This window comes from Ipomoea nil, unplaced genomic scaffold (assembly GCF_001879475.1).
Source record: "Ipomoea nil cultivar Tokyo-kokei standard unplaced genomic scaffold, Asagao_1.1 scaffold2701, whole genome shotgun sequence".
Taxonomy (NCBI): domain Eukaryota; kingdom Viridiplantae; phylum Streptophyta; class Magnoliopsida; order Solanales; family Convolvulaceae; genus Ipomoea; species Ipomoea nil.
The window spans coordinates 1991535-2018776 of record NW_017619129.1 but is presented as its reverse complement, the minus strand read 5'-3'; the positions used below and the strand labels follow the sequence as shown (position 1 = coordinate 2018776).

At 34.9% G+C, this 27242-nt stretch overlaps 1 protein-coding gene and 1 pseudogene across 1 annotated transcript; both read left to right on the top strand.

Moving 5' to 3' along the window:
• Nucleotides 1–694: 694 nt before the first annotated feature.
• On the top strand, nt 695–26865 carry LOC109155400 (subtilisin-like protease SBT5.3). Its single transcript, XM_019303099.1, has 12 exons — nt 695–827; nt 919–1028; nt 1144–1241; nt 1330–1497; nt 1623–1731; nt 1837–2365; nt 2446–2552; nt 2628–2873; nt 2953–3067; nt 3151–3364; nt 3443–3984; nt 26763–26865. The coding sequence occupies exons 1-11, from the start codon at nt 750–752 to the stop codon at nt 3982–3984; spliced, it is 2316 nt and encodes a 771-aa protein (XP_019158644.1). The 5' UTR covers nt 695–749; the 3' UTR covers nt 26763–26865.
• On the top strand, nt 18085–26865 carry LOC109155355 (annotated as a pseudogene).
• Nucleotides 26866–27242: the final 377 nt, after the last annotated feature.

Sequence of the window (27242 nt, the reverse complement as noted above, 5' to 3'; positions counted from 1 at the left end):
TAACATTATTGGCTCTTATTAAAATTGTAGATTGTAGATTCAATCAATTAATTAATCCATGGTCCAAATCGTTATGCGTTAGACCCGTGTCCAGCATGCTTGCTGGACACGGGTAACAGTGCCGTTAGGCACTGTTATCTCCTTTTTTTTTTTTTTTTTAAATTTCAGACCGCTTCATTGTAATAGTATATGTTCATAATTTTATTACTATATGTTAATAACTATGCATTCATAACTCCATAACTGTACGTTCATAACTCTATAACTGTACATTCATAACTCCATAACTGTACATTCATAATCTTCGAAGCTCTATATTCACAATTTTAAAGCTCCATGGTCATAATTTTATCACTATATATGTTCATAATTGTAAGTTCATAATGTTAGAGCTCTGTGTTCATAATTTCATAATTGTATAACTGTATATTCATAACGGTATAACTGTACATTCATAACGGCATAACTGTACATTCATAATCAAAAAAAAAAAATAACGCCGTTAACGGCAAAACGCGCGCGAATTTTTTTTTTTTTTAACTAAATGAAGCGTTTTTTTTAAAAAACGACGTCGTTTTGGGCTCGTGTCCACAATTCAATGTGGACACGGGTCCAGGGCATAATTTGCCCCAAATTAGTTATGCCTGGCTATTCTAATCAACATAAGAGTAACAGTTACCCCTATAAAAAGAAGCTAGCCCCAGCACTCTTTTAGTGCACAAGAATTGGACTAGCTTATCGTAGCAGCCATGAGAGCAATTCCGTGTTGCATTCTTTCACTCATTTTTACTCTGTTTCTTATTAGACCCACGTATTCCATCAAAAAGGTAAATATTCATACAAGTACTTTCATGAAGGCCTTTTAGATGATAATGCTGCTATGATTTATGTTTGACATTAATTTTGGTGTGGAAATAGTCATATGTGGTGTACTTGGGTGGTCATTCACATGGAAAACAAGTCTCTTCCGTTGATCTTGACAGAGTTAAACATTCTCATCATCAGCTCCTTGGAACATATCTTGGAAGGTATATAATATTATAGCTAGAAGCAGTTTCTTTTTAGTTTTGGTTGCTTTTGTATGCTCTCCGATCCCTCAATGTTCTGATTCTTTGGTTCAATGTGTTGTTGCATAATGTAAAGTTGGGATAAGGCGAGAGATGCAATCTTTTACTCATACACCAGACACATCAATGGGTTTGCTGCTATGATTGAGGAAGAAGAGGCTGCTGAGATTGCCAGTAAGCAATCAGTATTAATTAGTTACTGTTTTGGTTTTTCAAAGGGTTTTGGGGTTTAAGTGCGGGCATCAAATATGGTAATGTGCAGAGAATCCGGAGGTGATATCAGTGTTCTTTAACAGGGCAAGAGAATTGCAGACAACCAGATCATGGGAGTTTCTTGGATTAGAAGGTGAAGGCGGCTTAATCCAGGAGGGTTCAATATGGAAAAAGGCCAGGTTTGGAGAAGATATCATCATTGGTAATCTTGATACCGGTATGTATCCTCAACTCTCTCTGCTATCCATTATGTCTGCAGCATAGCTTTTGTTTCCCAGAATTGTATTTCAATTATATCCATTGCCCAATAATCATGTATTGTATGCTGTGTTGGAGCTGCAGGAGTATGGCCTGAATCAAAAAGCTTTAGTGAGGAAGGATTCGGACCAATTCCCAAAAGGTGGAAAGGGATTTGCCAGAATCAGAAAGATAAAAGCTTTCACTGCAACAGGCCGGTGTTTTTTCTAGCTTTAATTTGTTGGTGTTTTCCTTATCTGAAATTTAGATAAAAATTTTAGTTCTGAACTTGCTTTGTTTATTGATTTGGATAACAAAGGAAACTCATCGGAGCTAGATACTTGAACAAAGGGTATTCTTCTGGTGTTGGCACTCTTAATTCCAGTTCCTTCTTCACCCCACGTGATGTTGATGGTCATGGGTCCCATACCTTATCAACAGCGGGTGGTAATTTTGTTCCTGGGGCAAATCTTTTCGGTTTGGGCAATGGAACAGCAAAGGGTGGCTCGCCCAAAGCTCGGGTAGCTGCTTATAAGGTTTGCTGGCCCAAAGGTTGCTATGATGCAGATATCCTTGCTGGTTTTGATCGGGCGATTGAGGATGGTGTTGATGTGCTGTCTGTATCGATTGTAGGAGACCCCCTTCGGCCATATTTTGAAAACAGTATAGCCATTGGTTCCTTTCATGCTGTAAAGAATGGTATAGTTGTGGTTGCCTCAGCTGGTAATGAAGGACCTGTTGCCGGTTCTGTCACTAATGTTGCACCCTGGCTCATCACTGTTGGGGCAAACACTATGGACAGACGGTTTCAGAGTAATGTAGTGTTGGGAAACAACAAACACTACACAGTTAGTTTCCGTTCTTTGCTTCAATTCTTCTTTGCATTATACATAAAACAGACCTTATTAATATATGTGTGTGTTTGTAGGGCGAAAGTGCAGTGCCGCTAAAACTTCCAACTGGGAAATTCTATCCACTTCTTTCTGCTGCATCCGCTAGAATTAAGATTAATGCATCCATTTCAACCCAAGATGCGTAAGGATAAATTAAAACTCCATCTATTATCTATATAATTAATATCATACAAACTGCTATATATAACTCGTGCAGTCTGCATTGTAAGCCTGGAACTCTGGACCCAGAAAAGGTAAAGGGAAAAGTTTTGGTTTGCCAACGAGGCGTAACAGCCAGAACTGATAAGAGCCACGAAGCTGCTTTGGCGGGTGCTGTGGGAATGATTCTTGCCAACGATGAGGATTCTGGGAATGATATTGAGGCTGAAGCACAGTTTCTCCCAGCTACACATCTCACCTACTCAGATGGACTTGCAATCTTTGATTACATTAATAAAACCAGGTACGCGCGTAAGAATCTAACATATATAATCAGATTCTGATCTGTTACATACATAAATATAATAATGCATGACAAGTAGGAATCCTGTGGCTCACATTACTCATCCAAATACACTATTGGGAGTGAAGCCAGCTCCAGTAATAGCAGCTTTCTCATCAAGAGGTCCTAACGCCATTAATCCAGATATTCTCAAGGTTTGTGTAATTGTGATAAGCCATTCTGTGATGTTTTTATATACTTTTTAAATATATTTTATGTATGTATGTATGTATTCCAGCCTGATATATCTGCGCCTGGAGTGAATGTGATAGCTGCCTTCACAGAAGCCACAGGGCCATCTGATGAAGATTATGATAAGAGGATTGTTTCATTCAACTTAATATCAGGGACTTCAATGTCATGCCCTCATGTAGCTGGTGTTGTTGGCCTTCTCAAAACGCTCTATCCTTCATGGAGCCCTGCAGAAATCAAATCTGCTATTATGACCACCGGTATGTATGTATGTATGTATTTCATGATTTCAAGATGTACTTATATATATGCACTAACATGCGTATTACCTTTCACAGCCACAGTAAGAGCCAACTCAGGGAAGGCCATAACTGACGATGAAACTAGACTGAAAGCAACCCCATTTGCATATGGAGCTGGACACATAAACCCAAACCGCGCTGCAGATCCTGGCTTGGTCTACGACTTGAAACTCACGGATTATGTCAACTTCATTTGCTCACAAGGCTACAATCAAACTGAGATCATGGCCATTTTAGGGACACCATACAAGTGCCCAGACCACATTAGTCTCTCCACCTTCAACTATCCCTCAATTGCTGTCCCTCACCTCAAAGGCACAGCCACCGTGACAAGAACTCTGAAGAACGTCGGCTCTCCGGCTACCTACACAGCTTCTGTTCGTAGCCCGATTGGATTCTCTGTCACTGTGAACCCCAAGATTCTCAAGTTCGAAAAGGTTGGTGAGGAGCAAAGTTTCAAGGTTAGTCTCAATGCAAAGGGGGAAAACGCTACTGCTGATTATGCATTTGGGGTGTTAACATGGTCTGATAAAAAGCACCGTGTGAGAAGTCCCATTGTTGTGAAAGCAGCAGCGTAGATGACAATCATTATGGACCAGGTCCACACTCCACAATGCATTGTAAATCCTGATTCTATATTCGTTCTGAATTCTAATTTTGATGGTGATTTTTTTTTTTGAATGCTACTGGCTCTATTACAATGTAGTATATGTTCGTATACTTTCTCAACTAATGTAGTATCTGTTTGATGGTGATTCTTTGTTGTTCAATTCAAGTTACATGTATATGTGTCTTGTGTTGTGAATTTTTGTGTTTTATGTTATAAAATTATGTACTTTAAAAATATAAATTTTATACTTTGAACAAATTAGTGTGTAGTTGTGTAACACAACATATTGTTTATCTTATGTTATGAATTGAATTTATGCACAGAGTTGTGAAATTATTTGCCTATAGAACATAAATTCTCCAACTAAATCAGATTTGAAAATAAGTGAATATATAACATGTGTATATGTATGTGTCTTGTGTTGTGAGTTGCTTTGTCTATGTGTATACAATAGTCTAACTATATGAACCATAGTATACGAGAAACCTAACCTCGTATGATAGCGGAAGCGTAGCCGTGTTGATCTCCAGCCATAGTTAATGTTCCTATTGTGTTGCCTCTTAACGGTAGACCGTCAGCCATGTTTTGCCTCAAACCTGACTCAGAACCCTAAATGGTGTATTGGTATCTACTGAGCAGTCTGAGTACCGTAACTGAATGTGCTAACATCCCACATCCTGTATCCCATCAATCCAGGATTATATTAGGCACAGAGTTTGGTTGACTATCAACTACTAGTTATTAAGTTCAACCAGACCGCTTAATAAGCCTAGTCAACTTGCACCACTTAATTAAGGCCCTAATATATAACATATAATATATATTATTAGAGAAAATCTTACATTATTAAATTCCGTACCTGAAGAGTATGAATTCTGTATCAGAAATAGATGAGTTGTTGTGCATATATCGCACCAAACAAATGCGCGCACCGCACATAAGAAACACAAACCACACTACATCGAAGCTGGCAAAACCCTCCACCCCTTGCAATGCACAAAATAGACCAAATAGTTGCACACAAACCACCAACCACACACCAACAACTCCACCGAGGATCCATACACTATAGAATGCACAATCACTCCACCGGAACCCAGCATCATAAGACACGGCTGAAAATCAACAAATTTTCGACCACCCAAAAGTGATCGAAAATGGCTTAAATCGGGTCGGAAACGGACCAATTTTCAGACCAAAATGGATATTCGAAAAAGGTCTCGTCGCTATTTCTGAAGAATAAATACTCAATTCTTATATCCATATTAAAATATAAAATAAAATAATTTATAAATAACACATGTAGATTAAAAATCAATTCAATAGTTTTTAGACATATATCTAAATAATTTAATTTTCAATAGTTTTAGACATATCTAAATAGTTTAACACATAGCAAACACTAATTAGAATAAATATTAATTAATTTAGTAATTTTTTACAATGTCTGTCATTGATTTCAGACTTATACAACATACACAATAATCAATCTTCTCATATTCAAGACCAAGTTTTGTAAGTAATTTTTTTGTCAAGTTATAATGATGAATGTATGTATTATACTATTATGAGATAAAAACAATACACGATGATATACAATACATTACGTTAATTTGATAAAAACAAAGTGATATGTCGTTGAAAGCGCAATCATGGCCACCGGAGTAGTTAACTGAATTAACACCTCGAACCTTATGTCCTCAAGAATGTCGTTGCAACCTCTCGGTCTTGAAAGTCTTCGTCTTCGAATCTTCTGTCTTCAGTCATTGTCTCTGATTACACTGCCCCTCGGGTTGATCTGGCTCGTTGTCCTTCTTTTGTCTGAGAGTTAACCCCTCGGCTTACTCCTCGACTCGGCATTGAGACTGACTCCTCGAATGTTTGTTAAGATGTAACGTATAAGCCACTCGGTTAACTATTTGGTTAAGATTCGAATGTTGAGTAGACTTATCCTAAGTCTATGAAATAAAAAGAATTGAGGGGGTTTAAACTCATAAGTTTGGTATCATCAAAATCTAAGAGAAAATGTTCATAACAGTATTATGTGATAAAAATAATACGCAGTACAATACACAATGATATACAATATATTATGTAGGATTATGAAACTCAATAGAACTAGGATTGTAGATTCCTAACAAGAATAAAGGTTTTAAAGAATTTGAGTTAGAAAATGATTTCATATATCTACATGGAAAGGGCCACATTGTCTTATATTTCATAGCAAGAATGGTGAGATGGTATCTAGTAGTAAACTCTCTGCGTCGTGGTTAAAATCAAAAAAAGAGAAGAGTATGAGTGGAATATCCATGATAAAAAGATAAATCATGTGGTCTTCATATTAAAGAAAAAAAAACAACAACAACAACAACAACAACAACAAAAATTTTTAAAAAAAATTCCGACCACCTTTACTTGGTGGTAGAAAATACACGTGGCAAAACATTTCCGACTACCATATAAACAGTGGTCGAAAATACCGACCACTTATTAAAATATACCAAAGAATCAGTAGAAGCGGCAAAATGGAATGACATTTGGAAACTTAGAGTTTCTTTCTTTTGGTTAGTAAGTGAAGGTTTTATTGGGACCGGGTCCACCATAAATCGAGTATAGGAAAGTAATGACTTTATTACCCAGGGCGCTAGGCCCAAAATAGTACGTACAAAGCCCAGAATGACGGCCCAAATACAATGAACGAGGCCCACGAGGTGGGCGCGCTATAACTAGATATACTACTGAGAGGAATCGAACCCAGGTGACCTAGGTTGAGGGTATAAAATCAAGACCACTAGATCGTAGTGCTAGTCATGTTTAAGTTGCCCCTAAGCCAAAGATCCAGGCCCCTATTTATAGTAAGCCCCCTTCCCCCTTTGGCGTCCACGTGTCCCACGTTGTTACACCCGCACTCCCACCTATTTGTCGTCATGCACGTCACGTCGTCGCTATCCCCGCGACTCCCGCCTCCATCCCCCCATGCCCACGGTCCACGGTGCACCACGCGCGAACTCCCACCCTTGCGTGCGGGTGCCGAACGCCGCCCCAGCGCGCCAGGGCGCTAGGGCCACGCTCGGTCGCGCACCAAGCGCGCTGGGTGCGCTGTCGCCGGTCGGCGGCGTTGGCCTCACGCGCCACGCGGGTGCCGACTGCGACCACCGACCCCATCGCATCGGGAGGCTAGGGCCACGCTCGGCCGCGCCCCGAGCGCGCTGGGTGTGCCGTCAGTGTTGGCCGGTCGCCGGCGGCCTCTCCGGCCATCCCTGGCCCGCCTCCCTTGTCTCTATCGGCCCAACAATGCGAGCCCATTACGTTCGTGGCCCACCCCCAATATCCCCATCATCATCAATAAGATATGGGAGAATTATGACATAGTAATAGAGTCAAAAGAGGAAATGCAGACTGTGACAAATGTCGGATATATAACAATGTGGAAGAAGACACCGAAGATGTAATGCGCAACTGCCCGGCAACAGACGAAGTCTGGAAAATTGTGGTTATGAGTTTTGTCTTCATTCCTTAAATTTTAGAATATTAAGTCAAATGAATATCAGCTAATTATCTAAAATAAAATATTGCCAACAAAATAGTTAAGAATTTTTATTTGATAAAAAAGTGAAGCAAGATTAAAATAAAAATACATTTATTATTCTATATATTTTGTGTTATGTGAAATTATATAAAGTATTGATTAACATCAATGTCAATTGTTGTATTTGTACAACTAGTAATTCACCCGCGCGATGCACGGAAAAAAATTATGTTATTATAAATAATTAAATATAAATAAAAATAGAAAAACTAAAATATTATAAATTATTTAATATAATAATATTTTTGAGCTTCCATTGGTCAATTATTTATTATTTTTATGGAATACAAAACTACAATTAAAATTAAAATTATAATTTTGTATGGTTAATATAATCTCTAATTATGTACATATTCAAATAAATTTATAGAGAGAATTTACATAATTACATTAATTTATTCTTAATTGTATTTCATCTATATTATAATTTTCACAATACGAATAATAACTAAGATAATTACATTTGGAAAGCAAATTTTAAATTTTGTAGGTGTAAATTTAAACTCTAATTGAACACATTTTTTATATGATTATATAATATATAGCTATTTTATTTTTCAAAAGTATATTTTTTATTATATGATTATATAATATATAGCTATTTTATTTTTTAAATGTTGTGCTTTTTTTTTTTATATAATAAATGATGTTGTTGCATTAATTGTAATATTAAATATTTCCCAAACCATATAGCTTTATTATATAAAGGATTATGTAGTTCATACATATTACACAAAATAAATCATTAAAAGTTATTATTGATAATATAACGTACAATTATGTATGATACATGTTTAATGATATTAAGTATAATCGGTACTGATATTAATTAGCATTATAATTATTTTTACGATAATTTTGATTCCTTAAATACGGAGTATAATTTTTCTAACTCCGTCCTTACTTAATTCAGACTTGGAATCCGGTCATAAACTTCGCAACCTGCTTCACCACTAGAACCCAGTAAAAGAACCTCGCATTGTTGGTTCTTTCATCCTAAATCTTGGTTATAACTGGAGGACCATTGAAGTTAACACAGTGTATCATTACACTGAAAAAACATATATTTAAAAGTTTTAAAAACTAAAATCTTTTACCGAGATTATGGATGTTCTTTTCTGTAATAAATAAAATTTTTGAAAGAGTCAAATTAGTCGTCTCCTAAGTGATTTTTTTTTTTTTTAAATAATCCCTAAACTATGTAAAATAATACAATTAGACCCCAAAGCTAACTCCATCCCTAAAATTCACCTTTTTAGGGTGATGTGAATTTTATTGTTTATTTTTAACATTTTATTTTTAGCTTAGATGATTTGCAAGCTTTCTTATTTTGAAAATTTATAAACAAGCACAAAGGGTTATGGAATGGCAACCTTTTATACTCTTTTTTTTTTTTTTTCGCTTTTATTTGTATTATTTTATAATTATTTTTTTGTTATATTATAATGTAATGTAAAAATCTTTCTAAATGAGTTTTTCTTTCTTTTGTCTAAATTTTAATTTAAAAGTTGCCCATGTCTCTTCCTCATGATACTTACTCATTTCAGTCAAAAAACCTTGGAGTTTTACCCACCGGAGCCAAAGTGATTTCAAAAACGTTTTGTTGTCGTGCTCTTTAGAATGATTGGGGGTAGAAAGTTTGTCGTTGCTCGGAATATTTTCTACTGGTTTAGACTAGCATATGCCCACGTACTATTTGTGTTGTTGATGAATGATGATAGAGCAATGAGAACCGAAAACGAAGATAGAGAGGGCAAAAACTTGTGTGAGACAGTCTGTGTCTCAATTTGTGAGACGGGGTCGAATTTTTGTTTAATGAGACTAAAGTTCAACTCATTAATAAAAAATTTAACCTATTAACCAAATATCTTACCTATCTCACAAAGTGTTATCTAGCATAGAGTTAAAAATTCGTTGACAAGTTAGAAAGTGAAAGATGGGTTGGAAAATGATGGTTAATGATTCTGGAGATAGAAATTGTGGAGTCGGTAAAAGAAAGAGAAGGGAAAGCAGGGGAGAAGAATTAAAAGGGAGGGGATGTGAATGATTTAAAGAAGAAGCAAAAAGAAAAGAAAGGAGAAAAAAACAAGAAAGTGGAAGGAAATTGTCGGCATATTTAGAAAATCAAAAAAAAAAAAAAAAAAATAGAGGGAGAAGTTCGTGTGAAATAATCGACATCATGATGAAGGAATCTTTGTAGATGTTCCACCTCTAGCTAGAGCAATTATTATACCATTTATCACGTTTGCTATTGCATTTTTTAACTCCGATTCAAAAATTGTGTTTGTAATTATTTACCAGTAATTAACAATTTTTGAACTTAAACAAATTAATTGAAGTCATATAATATAAGTAATTAGAAACACATAAATTGTTAACTAGGTACAAAATAAGTTAACTGCAGACACATAAAATGACATATTATGTGTTGCAGTCAACATATTCTGTACCTGCAGTTAACAGTTTATGTGTCTGTAGTTATCATGTGATGTGTCTACAATTATTATATGATGTATTTTCAATTTGTTTATAGGTACATAATGTATCAACTATTCAACTGCAGGTACAAAATTTTAAAATTATTTTTAGACTAGGACTCACAATGCAAGAATCAAGATAAATCCTAATCTATGATATACTTTTTTCTTTTTTGAAAGAGATATAAGTCTACAAATGGTGGAGCCGTTGAGGTACATTTCAGTATTTCACCTAATAAAGGCCTTTTAAAGGTCAAATTATATCATGGACCATGGTTTATATTGTATTTTGTACCTGTACGTGCAGTTAACAGTTTCTATACCTATAAACAAATTGAAGACACATAACATGATAACTACATACACATAAACTGTTAACTACAAGTATAGAATATGTTCACTACACACACATAACATGTTAACTAATATCTTATGTGGATGCAGTTAATATATTATGTACCTGCATTTAACTATTTATTTATTTATGTGTATGTAGTTATCACTTATGTGTCTGTAATTACCATTTTATGTGCCTTTAATTTGTTAATGTAGACACATAAGTTTTGGACAATAGTTCACGGTGTTATATGAACCTGGTCTATGGTATAATAATTGCTTTTCAAGCTGCCAAGATTAGCTGGCTACAAATTGAAATAGAGGGTAAGTGTCCTTTACAAGTGGTTCCCTCTCAACAGACGGTATTCTTTATTCTGCTTCTAAGCGAGCCATATTCTCTATTCCACTTCTCAGTGGACAATATATGTTCTCCCGCTTCTTAGCAGCAGATTGTTGAAAAAAGTACTTGTATTCTATAATACATTTGAGATACAACAAAAAAATAGAATACAACAGAGAACAAAAATTAGATCTTTTTGATATCTTTAGGCGTGTAATTGCTTTCCTATAAGCTTTAAATCTCCCCCTATAAAAGCAACATGGTTCAAGATTTAATCTTATGGGATACAAGAAGATAATGAAATTCTCAAGTTGCTTTGTTTGAGAATTTCCTGTAGGACTGTGAAGTATCTTGGTTTCCTGCAAATTGATTGCCTGTCAATTTCCTCTGTTAAATTTTCTCTGTATTCTTCCGATGTCTCTCCAAATATTTATATAAAATATTTTGATGGTTAGGAAAGGTTACAGGGAAGTTACTGCTAGTTTAATACTCTAACTCCCACAAGATATATCTTTAATGATATTTCACTTGAACCATGTACAACATGTACATTATATTTCGTAATATATGAACATTGATAGGTTTATACACTGCATGTGAAATCATTAAGTAATATATATATATATATATATATATATATATATATATATATATATATATATTATATTTATTACATTAATGCATGTTAATTACCATGTAATGTAACATAATAAACAATATATATATATATATATATATATGTTTACAGTACACGCATGCAGTCAATGAATTCACACTTTCGTGTTAAGCACCCAACACAATTCACACGAATTGTTTAATCACCGAAACTAGGAATGAGAATAGGTCAGGCCCCTTGTAGGGGCCTACGTCCGGGCCTAATTAAGGCCTATCTAGGCCTAGCTCTGTTAGGAATAAATTGTAATAGATTTTGATATGCCATATTGTAAATCGTAGATCCCCAATTTTATTTTGGTTAGACTAGTCGAGTCATAGACCAAGAAAGGGAAAAATAAATTCATTAGTTGAGGAAATGGATGAAGAAGATATAAAGCCTAAAATCAAGAATTTGCCTAGAGAAAATGGCAAACAAAAGAGGAAGATGTATGCATATGAAAATATGTATACAAGTTATGAAGACTATCATCCGAAGAAGAAATCTCTCAAAAATATCCAAGAAGAAGTCTCTCAAGAAATCAAGAAGAAATCCCTCAAGAAATCCCGAAGAAGAAAGAACGTGACTTGAAGTTTGCATGAAGCTATCTTGAAGATCAAGCATCTATAGAAAGAAAGGAGTACACCAAGTGAAACAAGATGATAACCAAAAGGATGTACAGATGAGTTGGAAAAAGCTTGAAATATTATATGCAAGGTCACAAGTTTGAATCTCACATCCCACATATTTTAAAGAAAGCCAAGTTTAAATCCATCAGATGAAGTATGGGCGATGGTTTCCAAGTTGACTATGGGATGAAGTTTCTTAAAGATGAAATTGGGAATTGAAGGGATGAAGTATCTCAAAAGTTGACTATGGGATGATCTTTAAGATCTTTCTTAAAGATGAAATTGGGAATTGAAGGGGATGAGATTTCCAAAAAGATGAAATTGGGAATTAAAGGGATGAAGTATCTCAAATTTGATATAGGGATACAATTTGAAGGGATGAAGTTCACGCATCTCACCCTTGGGGCAGTTTCAATTTGATGGGATGAGATTTGCAAAGGGCTTCAATTCCAAATCAACGCATCTCACCCTTGGGGCAGCAGTTTCAATTTGATGGGATGAGATTTGCAAAGGGCTTCAATTCAAGGGATGAACCTTGAAGTTTCAATTCCAAATCAAGTAAGGGATGAGATTGCCAAATCAAGGAAGGGATGAGATTGCCAAATCAAGGATCCAAATCAAGTAAGGGATGAGATTGCCAAATCAATGAAGGGATGAGATTGTCAAATCAAGGAAGGGATGAGATTTCACTTCCAAATATAGTAAGGGATGAAATTTACATGGGAAGAGATTTCCCAAGTCAATTAAGAAGATGAAGTCTGGAAGCAGTCTACAGACCCAGACGTGAAGTACAGAGGAAAATACAAGAAGCAAAAAATGGGAGATTATATTTTGAAGATAAAAATCCCAAGAGGTGTGATCCACACCAGATGAAGATTTTTGGGACGCCATTTTTGCGAAACTTCAAGCTCAACTTGCAGAGAATCTCTGACATATCTGCAACGTTATCTTATCCTCTGAAAAGGCTATACAGCTAGATGAAATTCAAAAATGAGAACGTTTCTTTCCAACGGACAGATTCTCATTACCAGCTATAAAAGGATGAAGATTGAAGCATTGGAAAGCAGAAGCAAGAATACAAAAGAGCAAAGAACAGAGCTAAACAGAGCATACAAAACTCAAAGAAAGCTTTCCATCTCAAGAGCTTAAATTGATATATTCTTTGTGAGATAAACACTCAGAGTGATACAGAGCTTACAAAAGAAATATCCAAGAGTGTTAGAATCTTCATCAACTACAAGAGACTGGGCGCATCAACGAAGATCATCTACAGAGTCTCAAAGTTGGAAGTAAGGCAAAACTTGTTTTGGAGCAAAACAAGGGAAAGGAGGAAAGTAACACGGAGTTGTGAAATCCTGGATTGTCACACGGAGTTGTGAGATCCGAAGCAGCAGTGTCGGAGGACATTGGGCGTGATTAGTGCGGGCTTTGTGATCAAAGCACTAGATCACGGAGGATACGTTTCTACCAGATCGTAGAAGACAGGGGGGAAAGTAACGCGGAGTCGTGAAATCCTGGGAAAGTAACGTGGCGACGTGAAACCCGAAGCAGCAGTGTTGGTGACACTGGGCGTGATTAGTGTGGGCTTGGTGATCAAAGCACTAGATCACGGAATTCATTGTATCTTAGAACCAAGAAGTGGTGGATATAGTGAATTGCTCTTGGAGATAAGAGCAAGTGGAGTAGGAGGATTACACCACCTCGCGAACCACTATAAATTGCCTTGTGTTCTTTACTACTTTCTTTACTTACTGCTCTTGCTTGCTTCTCACGAGAATAATCTTGACACAATCTACACACACACCGTATCGTTTATTTATTTCCGCTGTGCAGCATACTCTAACAATCTAGTTAAGAGTTTTGGTTTATCTCTGGCTTAGCAATTGTGGTACTGTGCTAAAAAGTTTGAGAGTCTATTCACCCCCCCCCCCCCCTCTATACTTTCACCTTACCTCTTTTGGGACCAACAAGCTCGTTTAGTAAAAAGGCCAGGTTTGAACCAATTTCGAAAGCCTATTAAACTAAACAGGTCAGGCCTATATTTACCAGGCTCGGCCTTCAGGCCTACAGGCATAGCCTATATATATATATATATATATATATATATATATATATATTTATTTATTTATTTATTTATTTATTTATTTACAATATAACCTCAAGTATATATAATTACCAAACTCTAACTATCCACCTCCAAATTTTCATTCTAAATTATGATTCAACTATAAATTTTGTTTTTAATCCTGATGTAAGTGTTTTTATTGTTTAATTTTTTTATTAAATGTTCTTACCGTTCATAATATTTCATAAAATGTCGCAACTTAATTATGTGAGTTGATTGTTAATTATTTGTGAGATCATATAGGATAACAAACAATAATACAATTGAATTTATTTCTAAACATGTTAATGCGCATGTTGTAGCCGTGACTTGTTTTATTTTATTTCATTTTATATTTAATGCTATTATATTTGCATTGTGTGTATGTACTTATGTAATTATGTATTAGTTTTGTATTAGGTATATTTCTTAAATTATTTAGATATACTTATTAAAGTTTTAAAAAAGTTTTAACATATAGGCTTTAAATAGGCTCAAAGTAGGATTTACTTTGAAGCATTTTTAATGGCCTAAATATTAAACAGGCTTTTAAAAAGGCTTCAGGCCAGGCCAGGCCAACTGTAGGCTCAGGCTTGAGCCTAACAAAAAGCCTACATACAGGCTCAGGCCCAGGCCTAGGCTTTAGACTTTCGTAACAGGCCCAGGCCCAATTTTCTAAAGCTCGGCTATGCTCGGCTTATTTCCACCCCTAACCGAAACCATTCACACGAATCGTGCACCGAAACAATTCAACGATTTGTTAAACACAATTCATACAAAATCTATCATATCATTAAACAACGATTCGTTAAGCACGATTTGTATAAAATCTATCAAATCGTTTAAGCAACGATTTAATTCAACCAATCGTTTTTATTAACAATGATTCGTTAAAATCGACGATTCGTTAACACCAACGAATCATTAAAACCAACGAATCATGCAAATCAAACTGAGTACTATTCGGTTCCAACGGTACGAAATATTCATATTTCTCAATTTACTTTCCACCAAACTAAAATAATAGAATGGAATGGATGTTCTTGCGAAAGATGTTAACAGCTCTGGGGTTTAATGTTAAGTGGATTGAATTGATAATGTATTGTGTCACTACGGTCTCGTATGAGTTTTTAATTAATGGTCTCCCATCAGGCCAGGTTATACCTACCAAAGGATTGAGGCAAGAGGATCCTTTATCCCCATATTTGTTTATAATGTGTGCAGAAGGACTGTCTATACTTTTGCAACAGGCACAACAACAGGGCAAAATACATGGATGCAGAGTAGCCAGAGCAGCACCGCCAATATCTCACTTGTTTTTTGCAGATGACAGTTTGTTTTTCTTTAAGGCAAATGTTGATGAGGCCGGGTGAAGCGGTGTCTGATGGAGTATGAAGCCTTATCTGGTCAGGCAGTAAATTATCACAAGTCCAATGTGTGCTTCAGTAAAAATACAACGGAGGAGTGTAGGGATCAGGTGGCACAGCTTCTGGGGGTCCCAAAAGCAAACAATTTTGGCAAGTATCTGGGCTTACCTTCATTTATTGGTCGGAGGAAGAGGGCGGTGTTCTCATACATTGAGGACAAGATAAAGCAGAGAATAGGCACATGGAACAAGAGGTTATTGTCCCAAGCAGGAAAAGAAGTACTCTTAAAAAGTATAGCACAATCAATGCCTACCTTTTCTATGAGTGTCTTCTTGCTCCCTGAAGCAGTATGTCTAGCAATTCAAAGGGCGATGAATAAATATTGGTGGGGATCCGGAGCGGACCGCCGTATTCACTGGAAAGCATGGGACAAGTTAGGTGTCCCGAAGAAATATTGAGGATTGGGTTTCAAAGACCTGCGAGCCTTTAATCTAGCAATGTTGGGTAAGCAGGGATGGAGATTTCTAGTAAAGCCTGAGTCATTAGTGGCAAGAATTTACAAGGCAAGATACTATCCGAAAACATCTTTTGAAGAGGCAGCTTTGGGAATAATCCTAGCTTCTGTTGGCGAAGTATATTTGCAGCTCATAGTTTGATTTGTGGTGGTATAAGGAGGAGGATTGGGGATGAAAAGGATACTTTAATATGGGGACATCCATGGCTACCTGATGACCCAGATCCAATAATACAAACTGATATGCCCCAGGAATTGGCAAGTTCAAAAGTGGTGGGTTTGATTGACCAGGACACTGGAATATGGGATCCTCATATACTTAGGGACTTGTTCACGGATGATGATGTGATGCGAATAAACCGAATACCTATATGCCCGGATTACCCAGACACGTGGTATTGGCAAGGAGACCCAAATGGAAATTACACAGTTAAAGGGGGTTACAGGCTTGTTGTTGGAAATTATGAACACAGGGATAGGGGTTTTGTGATTGGCTCCGTATGTGGAAGATGAAAGTGCCACCTAAATGGAAATTATTTTTGTGGAAGGCTTTGAGTGATGTTCTCCCCACCACAACTAATCTAATTACGAAAAGAGTGGAGATTGATCCAGTATGTTCAATGTGCACTACTTATCCTGAGTGTACAATGCATGCTCTAGTATCTTGTGTCTTCTCGCAGGCAGTATGGCGGGAATCTGCATTACCTATTATGCATATTATGGCTTATTCCTTTGAGGCTTGGTTTCTTGAGATTATGAAAATACTCACCTCTAATCAATTTTTTATGGCAGCCGCAATTCTCTATTATATATGGCGGGCGAGAAACCAAGCGGTATGAGAACACATTCTTCCATTACCCAAGCGGGTTGTGAATGCCGCAACAGCCGCGTGGCAGGCGTGGTCCATGGTTCACGGAGGAGCAGCCGCGGTCAGTCTTCCTGTTGCTGCTGTCACCGGTGGAGGCGGGCTGCCAAGGGCGTATGTCGACGCCGGCTACCATGCGTCGGATGGAAGGGCAACGGCGGGAGCAGTGGTGCTCTCAAACGAAGGAGAATTTATGGCGTGTTTCAGCATGCAGCTACCCGATTGTCTATCCCCGTTAATGGCGGAGGCGTTAGCATGTAAAGAGGCATTATCATGGTTAAAAGACAAAGGAATACTCTCGGTACAACTATATACAGACTGCCGCAATCTATAACACCAGTTAACGACACAAGCCACACGGATGCGAACATATATTGGCTATATCATTGATGGATGCAGGACTATTTTGTCAACCTTTAATTTATGCTCTGTTATTTTTGTTCCTAGATTAGAAAACCTTATGGCGCATTCTCTAGCGTCGCATGCTTTTACTCAGACTCATACGATGTATTGAGATTCTATCCCACCGAACTACATTGCAGCCTATCTTTAATATAATCACCTCATTGGTGGCTTTCAAAAAAAAAACTAAAATAATATTTATAACTCCACAACTCTAAATATTATTTAAGCTTTCATGGTAGTCCATCTGAAACATTAATCTCCATTACTATATAAATTTTCAACACAGATATATATATATATATATATATTTTCTCGTTTCTTAGCGGTTGGATATATTTTGTTTCTCAGCAAACTAACAAGTCACCCGTACGGCGAGGCAACTGACTATGCTTACTCAAGCACATACAATTAACAGGATATGGAACTTTATAGGGGTGAAGTTTGGGAAGAATGACCAGCTCCTTGTGCACAATAAGCAAAGGTCTAGTCTCTATGGTTCAGTTTAGTTACCATGATTTACATCCTCCAGATGCTCTGTCGGGCCAGGAACTAAACATGCCTTAAAAATTGTTAGAGAATGTTCCACATTAATACAAGATACATTTTTTATATACTAAAAATATATTTTTTATGTACTGAATTTACATTATTTAATAATAATAAATATACAAATCAAATAATGTACTTTACGTATACAAATAATATACTTTTACTATATTAAAAATTTACATTTTATTTATGGTGCATGCAATAATGATTGCTATAAAAACAAAGCTAGCCTCAACACTCTTTTAGTGCACAAGAATTGGACTAGCTTAGTGTAGCAGCCATGAGAGCAATTCCGTGTTGCATTCTTTCACTCATTTTTACTCTGTTTCTTAGACCCACGTATTCCATAAAAAAGGTAAATATTCATGCAATTTCATACAAGTACCTGTTAGATATACAATAGTCTAACTAATACTGAACAATAGTATACGAGAAACCTGACCTCGTGTGATAGCGGAAGCGTAGCCGTGTTGATCTCCAGCCATAGTTGATGTTCCTGTTGTGTTGCCTCTTAACGGTAGACCGTCAGCCATGTTTTGTCTCAGACCTGACTCAGAACCCTAGATGGTGTATTGGTATCTACTGAGCGGTCTGAGTACCGTAACTGAATGTGCTATCTAATCCATAACACTGTATCCCATCAATCCAGGTTTATATTAGGCACAGAGTTTGGTTGACTAACAACTACTAGTTATTAAGTCCAACCAGACCACTTAATAAGCCTAGTCAACTTACACCACTTAATTAAGGTCCTAATATATAATATACAATATATATATTATAAGGGAAAATCTTACATTCTCCCACTTGGTGCAAGTACTAGCACAACCTTCATCAAAGAACAAAACACACGAATCATAGTGATACGTCCTCTATTTAATCAGAGTAGTATCCATTATGGTCACATGCATTTTAATTCTCCAACTTAGGTCCTTAATGAACAAACCCTATGTTTATTCTCGGTACCTTAAGGGATGTTTCTCAAAATACATTATGTGCACAACTGAAGGAGAAAACGCATCCAAATTGTACAAAAGAGTACACTGTATGATCTCTAAAACTTTATAAGCATGCTTTAAGTAGAGATCTCTTAATGTTAGCATAATGCTAACTATATTCCATGACTTCTTTATAAGTTAACTTTAAGTACTATCTCTAACGGCTAAGAGCTTGGAGTTGACACGTCTGTAACTCCCACTCATCAAAAATAGCCAAAAGATAGTCAAGTCACAGAAGCATTCCAATAACTTAGACAATAAACCAAAGGTCTAAGTCCATAAATTTGGAATCTTAAACATACACCATAACTTCCCAAATAACTTCAATGTCCATTTTAAATGAACTGAACATAACGAGTCTTACTTATATGTCCCACAAAATTGTTTGAGCCTTACAACTGAAATGGCCCAGGATCAATTTTGAAGAAACTAAAGACTCTATTAATCACCGAAGAATTTATTAAATGACAGTGCACCACAAATTAAATGTTTTTGTTCTAATAAATTCCTTGGTTACAACATTTTCATAAATATGTTGCACAATCAAATGTTCAATAATTTGAACTTATGAATTTATATGAACAAATACAAGATTAATACTTGTGGAATATTTTGGACTTATTGTTTAACATACAATCCAATTTGGAATGTATGAATACAACAATTAAATCCAAAAACTTTAGTGGAGTATCTTAACGATCTTTTTCTAAATGATCACTCCCACTGATTAAAACATTCTTCAGCGAAATTAATAAAATGAACTTAGTAATATACATACTCATAATTGATTTATTGACCAACTAACAAATGAAGACATAATTCCCCACCATTAGTTGGACATACTAAATAATCAATTTTTGGTTCCAATTAAAGTCCAACTAAATAATGAAGATGTGTTTCCCCACCATAGTTGGACATACTAAAAGAAACAAAATACATATTTCAAAACCAAGTTTAGAATTTGGCTCAAAAGATACATTTTTTATTAATGGAATCCAAAGGATGTATGTCAAATCACGTAACTTACTACAGTAAGTCCGAAGAACCGAACAAGATTCGTGGATTAATTAATAGAAGTGACTAAATTTTGGGAAGTGACTGAAAAACATGTTTTGCCAATGCAAACCATGAAACTTAGAATTATAATTGAACTGAATTTATAACTCTAAGAAATTGTGATAAAATTATCATCTAATGGGTGGTGGGATTTATTAACATAAAACTTGCCTTTGGGCTAAAGTTTTAATTCTATTAAATCCAATTAAGAAACCCTTATGACAAAAATTTTCACAATTGCTAAAGAGCCAGAAGAATCTAGTGATATAAAACTTGCCTGTGGGCTAAAGTTTTACTCAATTAGATCCAACTGAAAAAATATATTTATGATGAAACCATTATCAAATGAGTTGAAGAATCAAATGACATAAAACTTGCCTGTAGGCTAAAATTTTAGTCAATAAAATTCATTACTATCATTATGATAAAAAACTTAAGAGATCATGTTCCTTTTCTTAATCCCTGTGGGCAAATTAAGAAATATGATCTAAAGTTTACATCATAAAATTAAACTTCATGATAGAACTGAAAATTATTTACAAATAACCATAAAGTAAATAAATAAATTTATTTCTATCATCATTGATAAAACTACTGAACTACATTCCGATACATAATTGCCTGTGGGCTAAATTATGACCGTAGTCCAGTATTTCATCCTGATTAATTATACAAATATAACAAAATTGCCTGTGGGCTAAATTCCATCATATTACATACAATTAGTCACAAATGATATGTCCAAAACTTTATGTGATCAAAATAAACCGCTTAATATATAATTTTAACAGATTAAGGATGCTGTGGCTACTCCAAAATCAAATTAAAATTATAAGATCACTAGACAATTATCAATTCATTGCCTACACTTTATGTGATTGAAACTTAACAATCTTAGGTAGCTGAATATGCTGTAGCATTTCCTTAATTAACCAAGATTGAAAACTCAAGATATTTCAGTAAATTAAAGATGCTTTGGCTATTCTTTAATAAACCGAAATAAAATCACATTGGCAAGAAATACTTAAAATTTTGACAAACAGATTATACCAGATTGTGATGGGAAAATCTAAATATACTCCAAGGAAAGGCGGTTAGAGACTAAGTCTCACTGAAAACCAATTCCTCAAATAGAGTATCAATTTAAGGAGACTAGTGGCTCAAGATGTCCTTAAGTCATGGCCATTAAAACTAGTATGTCTCCCGGATTCATATATACTTAATGTATAACTGTTTGGAGTATAAACCAGTAAATTGTATGGTATACACCAGAAAACTGTAGGGTTCACCTATGATTAAAGCTTAAATGGTGAACTAAATTAGCGGACTAAATGTGCTTAAATTCAGGCACTACCGCGACTAAAGTTTATGCATAAGTCCAACTTAAATAGGAACTAATATAATTCCATCTCAAAGAATGCATTGCTAAAGGCATAATAAAATTGCATAATTTAAAACATAATATTATGCTTAGGACGAACATGCATAAAATTAAACATTAAACTCATATATTCCAAATAAATTGCATAACTTAAAGCAATTTACAATATGAGATTTTAAAGTATAAACTTAATATTCAAACACCGATGAGTCCAAACCAAAAGAAACCCAACATTTTGAATAATAATGTACTGAATATATACTTTAAAATTTTTTAAACTGTAAGCCCATGGTAAAATGTTTTAATGCATAAAGATCAAATTCATGAGAAATAACCGAATTTACAAATTCAAACAATATCAAACCAAAAGGATATGCTAGCATTTGTAAATTAAAATCTCACAAACCCTAATTGCATAATTAAACTTAATATTATGCACTTAATGTGATTGAATGCATAAAACAATCTAGAAAGTATGAACCAACTAAAGAATATGAATTTATACCAAATATTCATACTTAACCAAACATGGGCAATCAGAACTAAAATCATAATTCCAAGAACTAAATGAATTATGGAATTAATGGCAAAAGTCAATTGTCTAGCGAATATGTTTTTCCAAGATTACTAAATTGATTCAAAATCACTCTCCATAACCCAGATGATAATATTATTATTATTAATGGCAAAATTGTAAATAACCAAAATAGCAATAAATAGCCATAATAATATTATCACATTAGGTAGGAGACTAAATATGAAAAAACAATGGTTAAAATCGCTAACATTTATGAATGTTTTCGGATAAAATTTTGAAAACTTAATAAAATTTGAAGTCCGAAAAACATTAATGTCAAGAAAGATATTTTCTTAACTGGAATATTGTCACATAAAATTATTTGAAAACAGTTCAAGATGCATAACTGAATACCATAGCAAGATTAATGTCATCAGTAATTAATTATTAATAGCAATAAGTAACAGTATAATCACTATTAACATTAATAATAATGACAAATCAAAGTATGGTAATGCACCTTTTAATGTTTCCATTTTTCTAAAAAATAAAATATGTGACTAGTCCAAATTAGCGGTTAACTGTAACTGTAGCACTAATTATCAATAATAATCATAAAAGATAATTAATGGCTAACCTTAATGATGCAAACCGCATCTGCCCATTGCGCTAACAACGATGACGATCCACAAGAGAAGAAAAGACTCCAGAATTCTCCCAATCTTCACTATCGATGTCAATAAACTCGATGCAGCGTCCAATGGTACATTAAAAAATTTATTGGTAGGACTTAATTACTAACATTAATAGTCATGTAAAATGAAGTAGGTAATCATACCAATGTACCAAATATAGTAGATTACCATGAAATAATAATTATTATGAAGAGGTAATAAACGGGATTAGCCCCTAAACTTAATAACAGAAATTAATAATACCAAATTTAACTTAATAAATGGCAAAACTGTAATCAAGGGATGCCAAATACTAATCTCAATTTACCACATAATAATTAACCATGATTATTATGATACTTAGGGAGACTGAAGTTAAGGTAATAACCAAATTACCATTAAACAAACAGTATACCAACTAATTGCTTTTGCCATAAATTAAAGACTTAATATTATCAAGACCCTGAAAAACTATTGATAGATTAAAAATTTAATCAACTTAAACAATAGTTATAGTTCTTAATGGCCAAAATAGCATTTAAATCCTTAAATTCTTAATGTCTCTAAACAGGCCGAGACAATAATTATAGCACTTAATCACTCAAATTAGGCTCATAAACCTCAATGGCCTAGGTGCATTATAACATGAATGATAAATGGTCTAATACTGAAGTAGACCCAAAACTTAATATTATTACCAACGATGAATACCAAAATATAGTAGTTAGTAATAATTAAAACTTAATAAACATGTTATAAGGAGCTATAATTATTATTAAAATATCAATCAAAATGGTAGGATCCATACTTTAATGACCCAAGATAGGTCTCAAATCGCTTGTTCAAAATAGGTTCTAAAGTCCCAGAGACACATAAAACTAAAATGTGCTCAAAATTAAGGGGAAACCAAACAAGCTGATTTAGTAGGTCATAATACCTAAAATTGACCTAAGGATCCAAAATTGAATGATATTTTAAAAATGAATTTATGAGTTAATAATATGCTAAATCCAACCTTAATGCATGCTATTATGAATGTATAACTATAACAATAATTTATGAATATACGTAGCATGCTTGAATTTACATTTTAATATATTATTAACCCATATATCCTAAATAAATTGCAATACTGCAAGCAATTTAATATAAACCTCAATATTAAATTAAAATTCAAATAGCAAATTCAATACATAATATTTGCTAAATATTGAATAGTAATTTAATTATGAATTTAATGCCAAAAATTAAGAGGAAACTAAAGGGCATTAATATCTGAAAACAAGCAATTACCATATATTTACCATTTGCTAAAAGTAATATTCAATATTAATTAAGAAAATATTAATATGGTAATATCAAACCAAATAATTACCATTTACCAAAATTAATATATATAATATTAACTAAAGCAAACATTAATATGGTAAATAAATATAAAATAATGGTAATTACCTTAATGACTTGCGTGTTCTCCCAGGAAACTCCAAGTCAAACAACCAACGCCAAAACACCCAAACAGCGTCCGTACACGTAAAGCTTGATGCCGTTGCTCGTCAATACGGAGACCGTAACCAGCGAAATAAATCCATCGATTCTCTCGGCAAATCAAACAGTAGGCAACTTTAGATTCAATAATTTTGAAAAAAAAAAGATCAAAATTATGCTTTAAGGTTGAAAAGCAATTTCAACAGTACAAAATCAATTACAAGCAATAACATGTTTAGTTATATCAAAGCCGAATAGATATATCTATACATGTATATCTTCAATATAAAAATTGAATGTAATTGAAAATCAAACCATATACAAAATCTTAATGTATATGAAATTAATGTTGATTTTTCTCAGGCAATACAATCAACCAGACAGAGATTATAAAGGCTCTGAAACCAAATGTTAGATATACAATAGTCTAACTAATACTGAACAATAGTATACGAGAAACCTGACCTCGTGTGATAGCGGAAGCGTAGCCGTGTTGATCTCCAGCCATAGTTGATGTTCCTGTTGTGTTGCCTCTTAACGGTAGACCGTCAGCCATGTTTTGTCTCAGACCTGACTCAGAATCCTAGATGGTGTATTGGTATCTACTGAGCGGTCTGAGTACCGTAACTGAATGTGCTATCTAATCCATAACCCTGTATCCCATCAATCCAGGTTTATATTAGGCACACAGTTTGGTTGACTAACAACTACTAGCCAACCAGACCACTTAATAAGCCTAGTCAACTTGCACCACTTAATTAAGGCCCTAATATATAATATACAATATATATATTATAAGGGAAAATCTTACAGTACCTTCACGAAGGCCTTTTAGATCAGATGATAAAGCTTAATAAGTAATGCTGCTATATATGATTTATGTTTGACATTAATTTTTTTGTGGAAATAGTCATATGGGGTGTACTTGGGTGGTCATTCACATGGAAAACAAGTCTCTTCCGTTGATCTTGACAGAGTTAAACATTCTCATCATCAGCTGCTTGGAACATACCTTGGAAGGTATATTATAGCTAGAAGCAGCTTCTTTTTAATACAGTTTTGGTTGCTTTTGTATGCTCTCCGATCCCTCAAAGTTCTGATTCTTTGGTTCAATGTGTTGTTGCATAATGTAAAGTTGGGATAAGGCGAGAGATGCAATCTTTTACTCATACACCAGACACATCAATGGGTTTGCTGCTATGCTTGAGGAAGAAGAGGCTGCTGAGATTGCCAGTAAGTAAGCAGTATTACTTATTAATTTGTTATTGTTTTGGAATGGTTTTTCAAAGGGTTTTGGGATTTAAGTGCTGGCATCAAATATGGTAATGTGCAGAGAATCCGGAGGTGATATCAGTGTTGTTGAACAGGGTAAGACAATTGCAGACAACCAGATCATGGGAGTTTCTTGGATTGGAAGGTGAAGGTGGCTTAATCCATGATGGTTCAATATGGAAAAAGGCGAGGTTTGGAGAAGATACCATCATTGGTAATCTTGATACCGGTATGTATCCTCAACTCTCTCTGCTTATCTACTGCTATCCATTATGTCGTCTGCAGCATAGCTTTTGTTTCTCAGAATAGAATTTCATAAAGTATTTCAATTATATCTATTGCCCAGTAATCATGTTTTGTATGCTGTGTTGGAGCTGCAGGAGTATGGCCCGAATCAAAAAGCTTTAGTGATGAAGGATTTGGACAATTCCCAAAAGGTGGAAAGGGATTTGCCAGAATCAGAGAGATAAAAGCTTTCACTGCAACAGGTTTATTTTTCTAGCTTTAATTTGTTGGTGTTTTCCTTATCTGAAATTTAGATAAAAATTTTAGTTCTGAACTTGCTTTGTTTATATTATTTGGATAACAAAGGAAACTCATTGGAGCTAGATACTTCAACAAAGGGTATTCTTCTGTTGTTGGCACTCTTAATTCCAGTTCTATTCTGTGATGTTTTTATATATTTTATGCATGTATGTATTCCAGCCTGATATATCTGCGCCTGGAGTGAATGTGATAGCTGCCTTCACTGAAGCCACAGGGCCATCTGATAAAGATTACGATAAGAGGACTGTTTCATTCAACTTGGAATCAGGCACTTCAATGTCATGCCCTCATGTAGCTGGTGTTGTTGGCCTTCTCAAAACGCTCTATCCTTCATGGAGCCCTGCAGAAATCAGATCTGCTATTATGACCACCGGTATGTATGTATGTATGTATTTCATGATTTCAAAATGTCTTGGAAGTTTACTTATATGCGCATTACCTTTCACAGCAACAGTAAGAGCCAACTCAGGGAAGGCCATAACTGACGATAAAACTGGAGTGAAAGCAACCCCATTTGCATATGGAGCTGGACACATAAACCCAAACCGCGCTGCAGATCCTGGCTTAGTCTACGACTTGAAACTATTATGTCAACTTCATCTGCGCACAAGGCTACAATCTAACTGAGATCATGGCCATTTTAGGGACACCATACAAGTGCCCAGACCACATTAGTCTCTCCACCTTCAACTATCCCTCAATTGCTGTCCCTCACCTCAAAGGCACAGCCACCGTGACAAGAACTCTGAAGAACGTCGGCTCTCCGGCTACCTACACAGCTTCTGTTCGTAGCCCGATTGGATTCTCTGTCACTGTGAACCCCAAGATTCTCAAGTTCGAAAAGGTTGGCGAGGAGCAAAGTTTCAAGGTTAGTCTCAATGCAAAGGGGGAAAACGCTACTGCTGATTATGCATTTGGGGTGTTAACATGGTCTGATAAAAAGCACCGTGTGAGAAGTCCCATTGTTGTGAAAAGATCAGAGCATAGATGAATGCTCCTAGTTTCTAGGCTTGCTTGATTCTAGCTTGTGGATTGTATTTCAGAGTTGCATGAACTTGGTCTTCCAAATATTGTGTCTTAAAATTTGCTTTGTGTTTAACAAAAAGTTGGATCATGGGTGCACTTTAAGGGGTCGTTTGGTTCACGGAATGTCAGATTACCTTAGGGAATGTTAGATTACTGGGAATGTTGGATTCCTGTGTTTGGTTAAAATTGGGATATGTAATATAATCATGTTTGGTTTTGGGTTATCTTTTATACACACTATAATATCCTTAACATATTTTCATACATTTTAATAAATTTAAAAATTAAAATAAATAAATAAGATAACGGTATCATATATAATTACATGATTTTAAAATATTAACTAAAATCTTCAACTTGAGAAACAAAATTATTTTATATGCTAACATAACATAATAAAAATAAAAATAAATATATAATTACAAAAATAATTATATATAT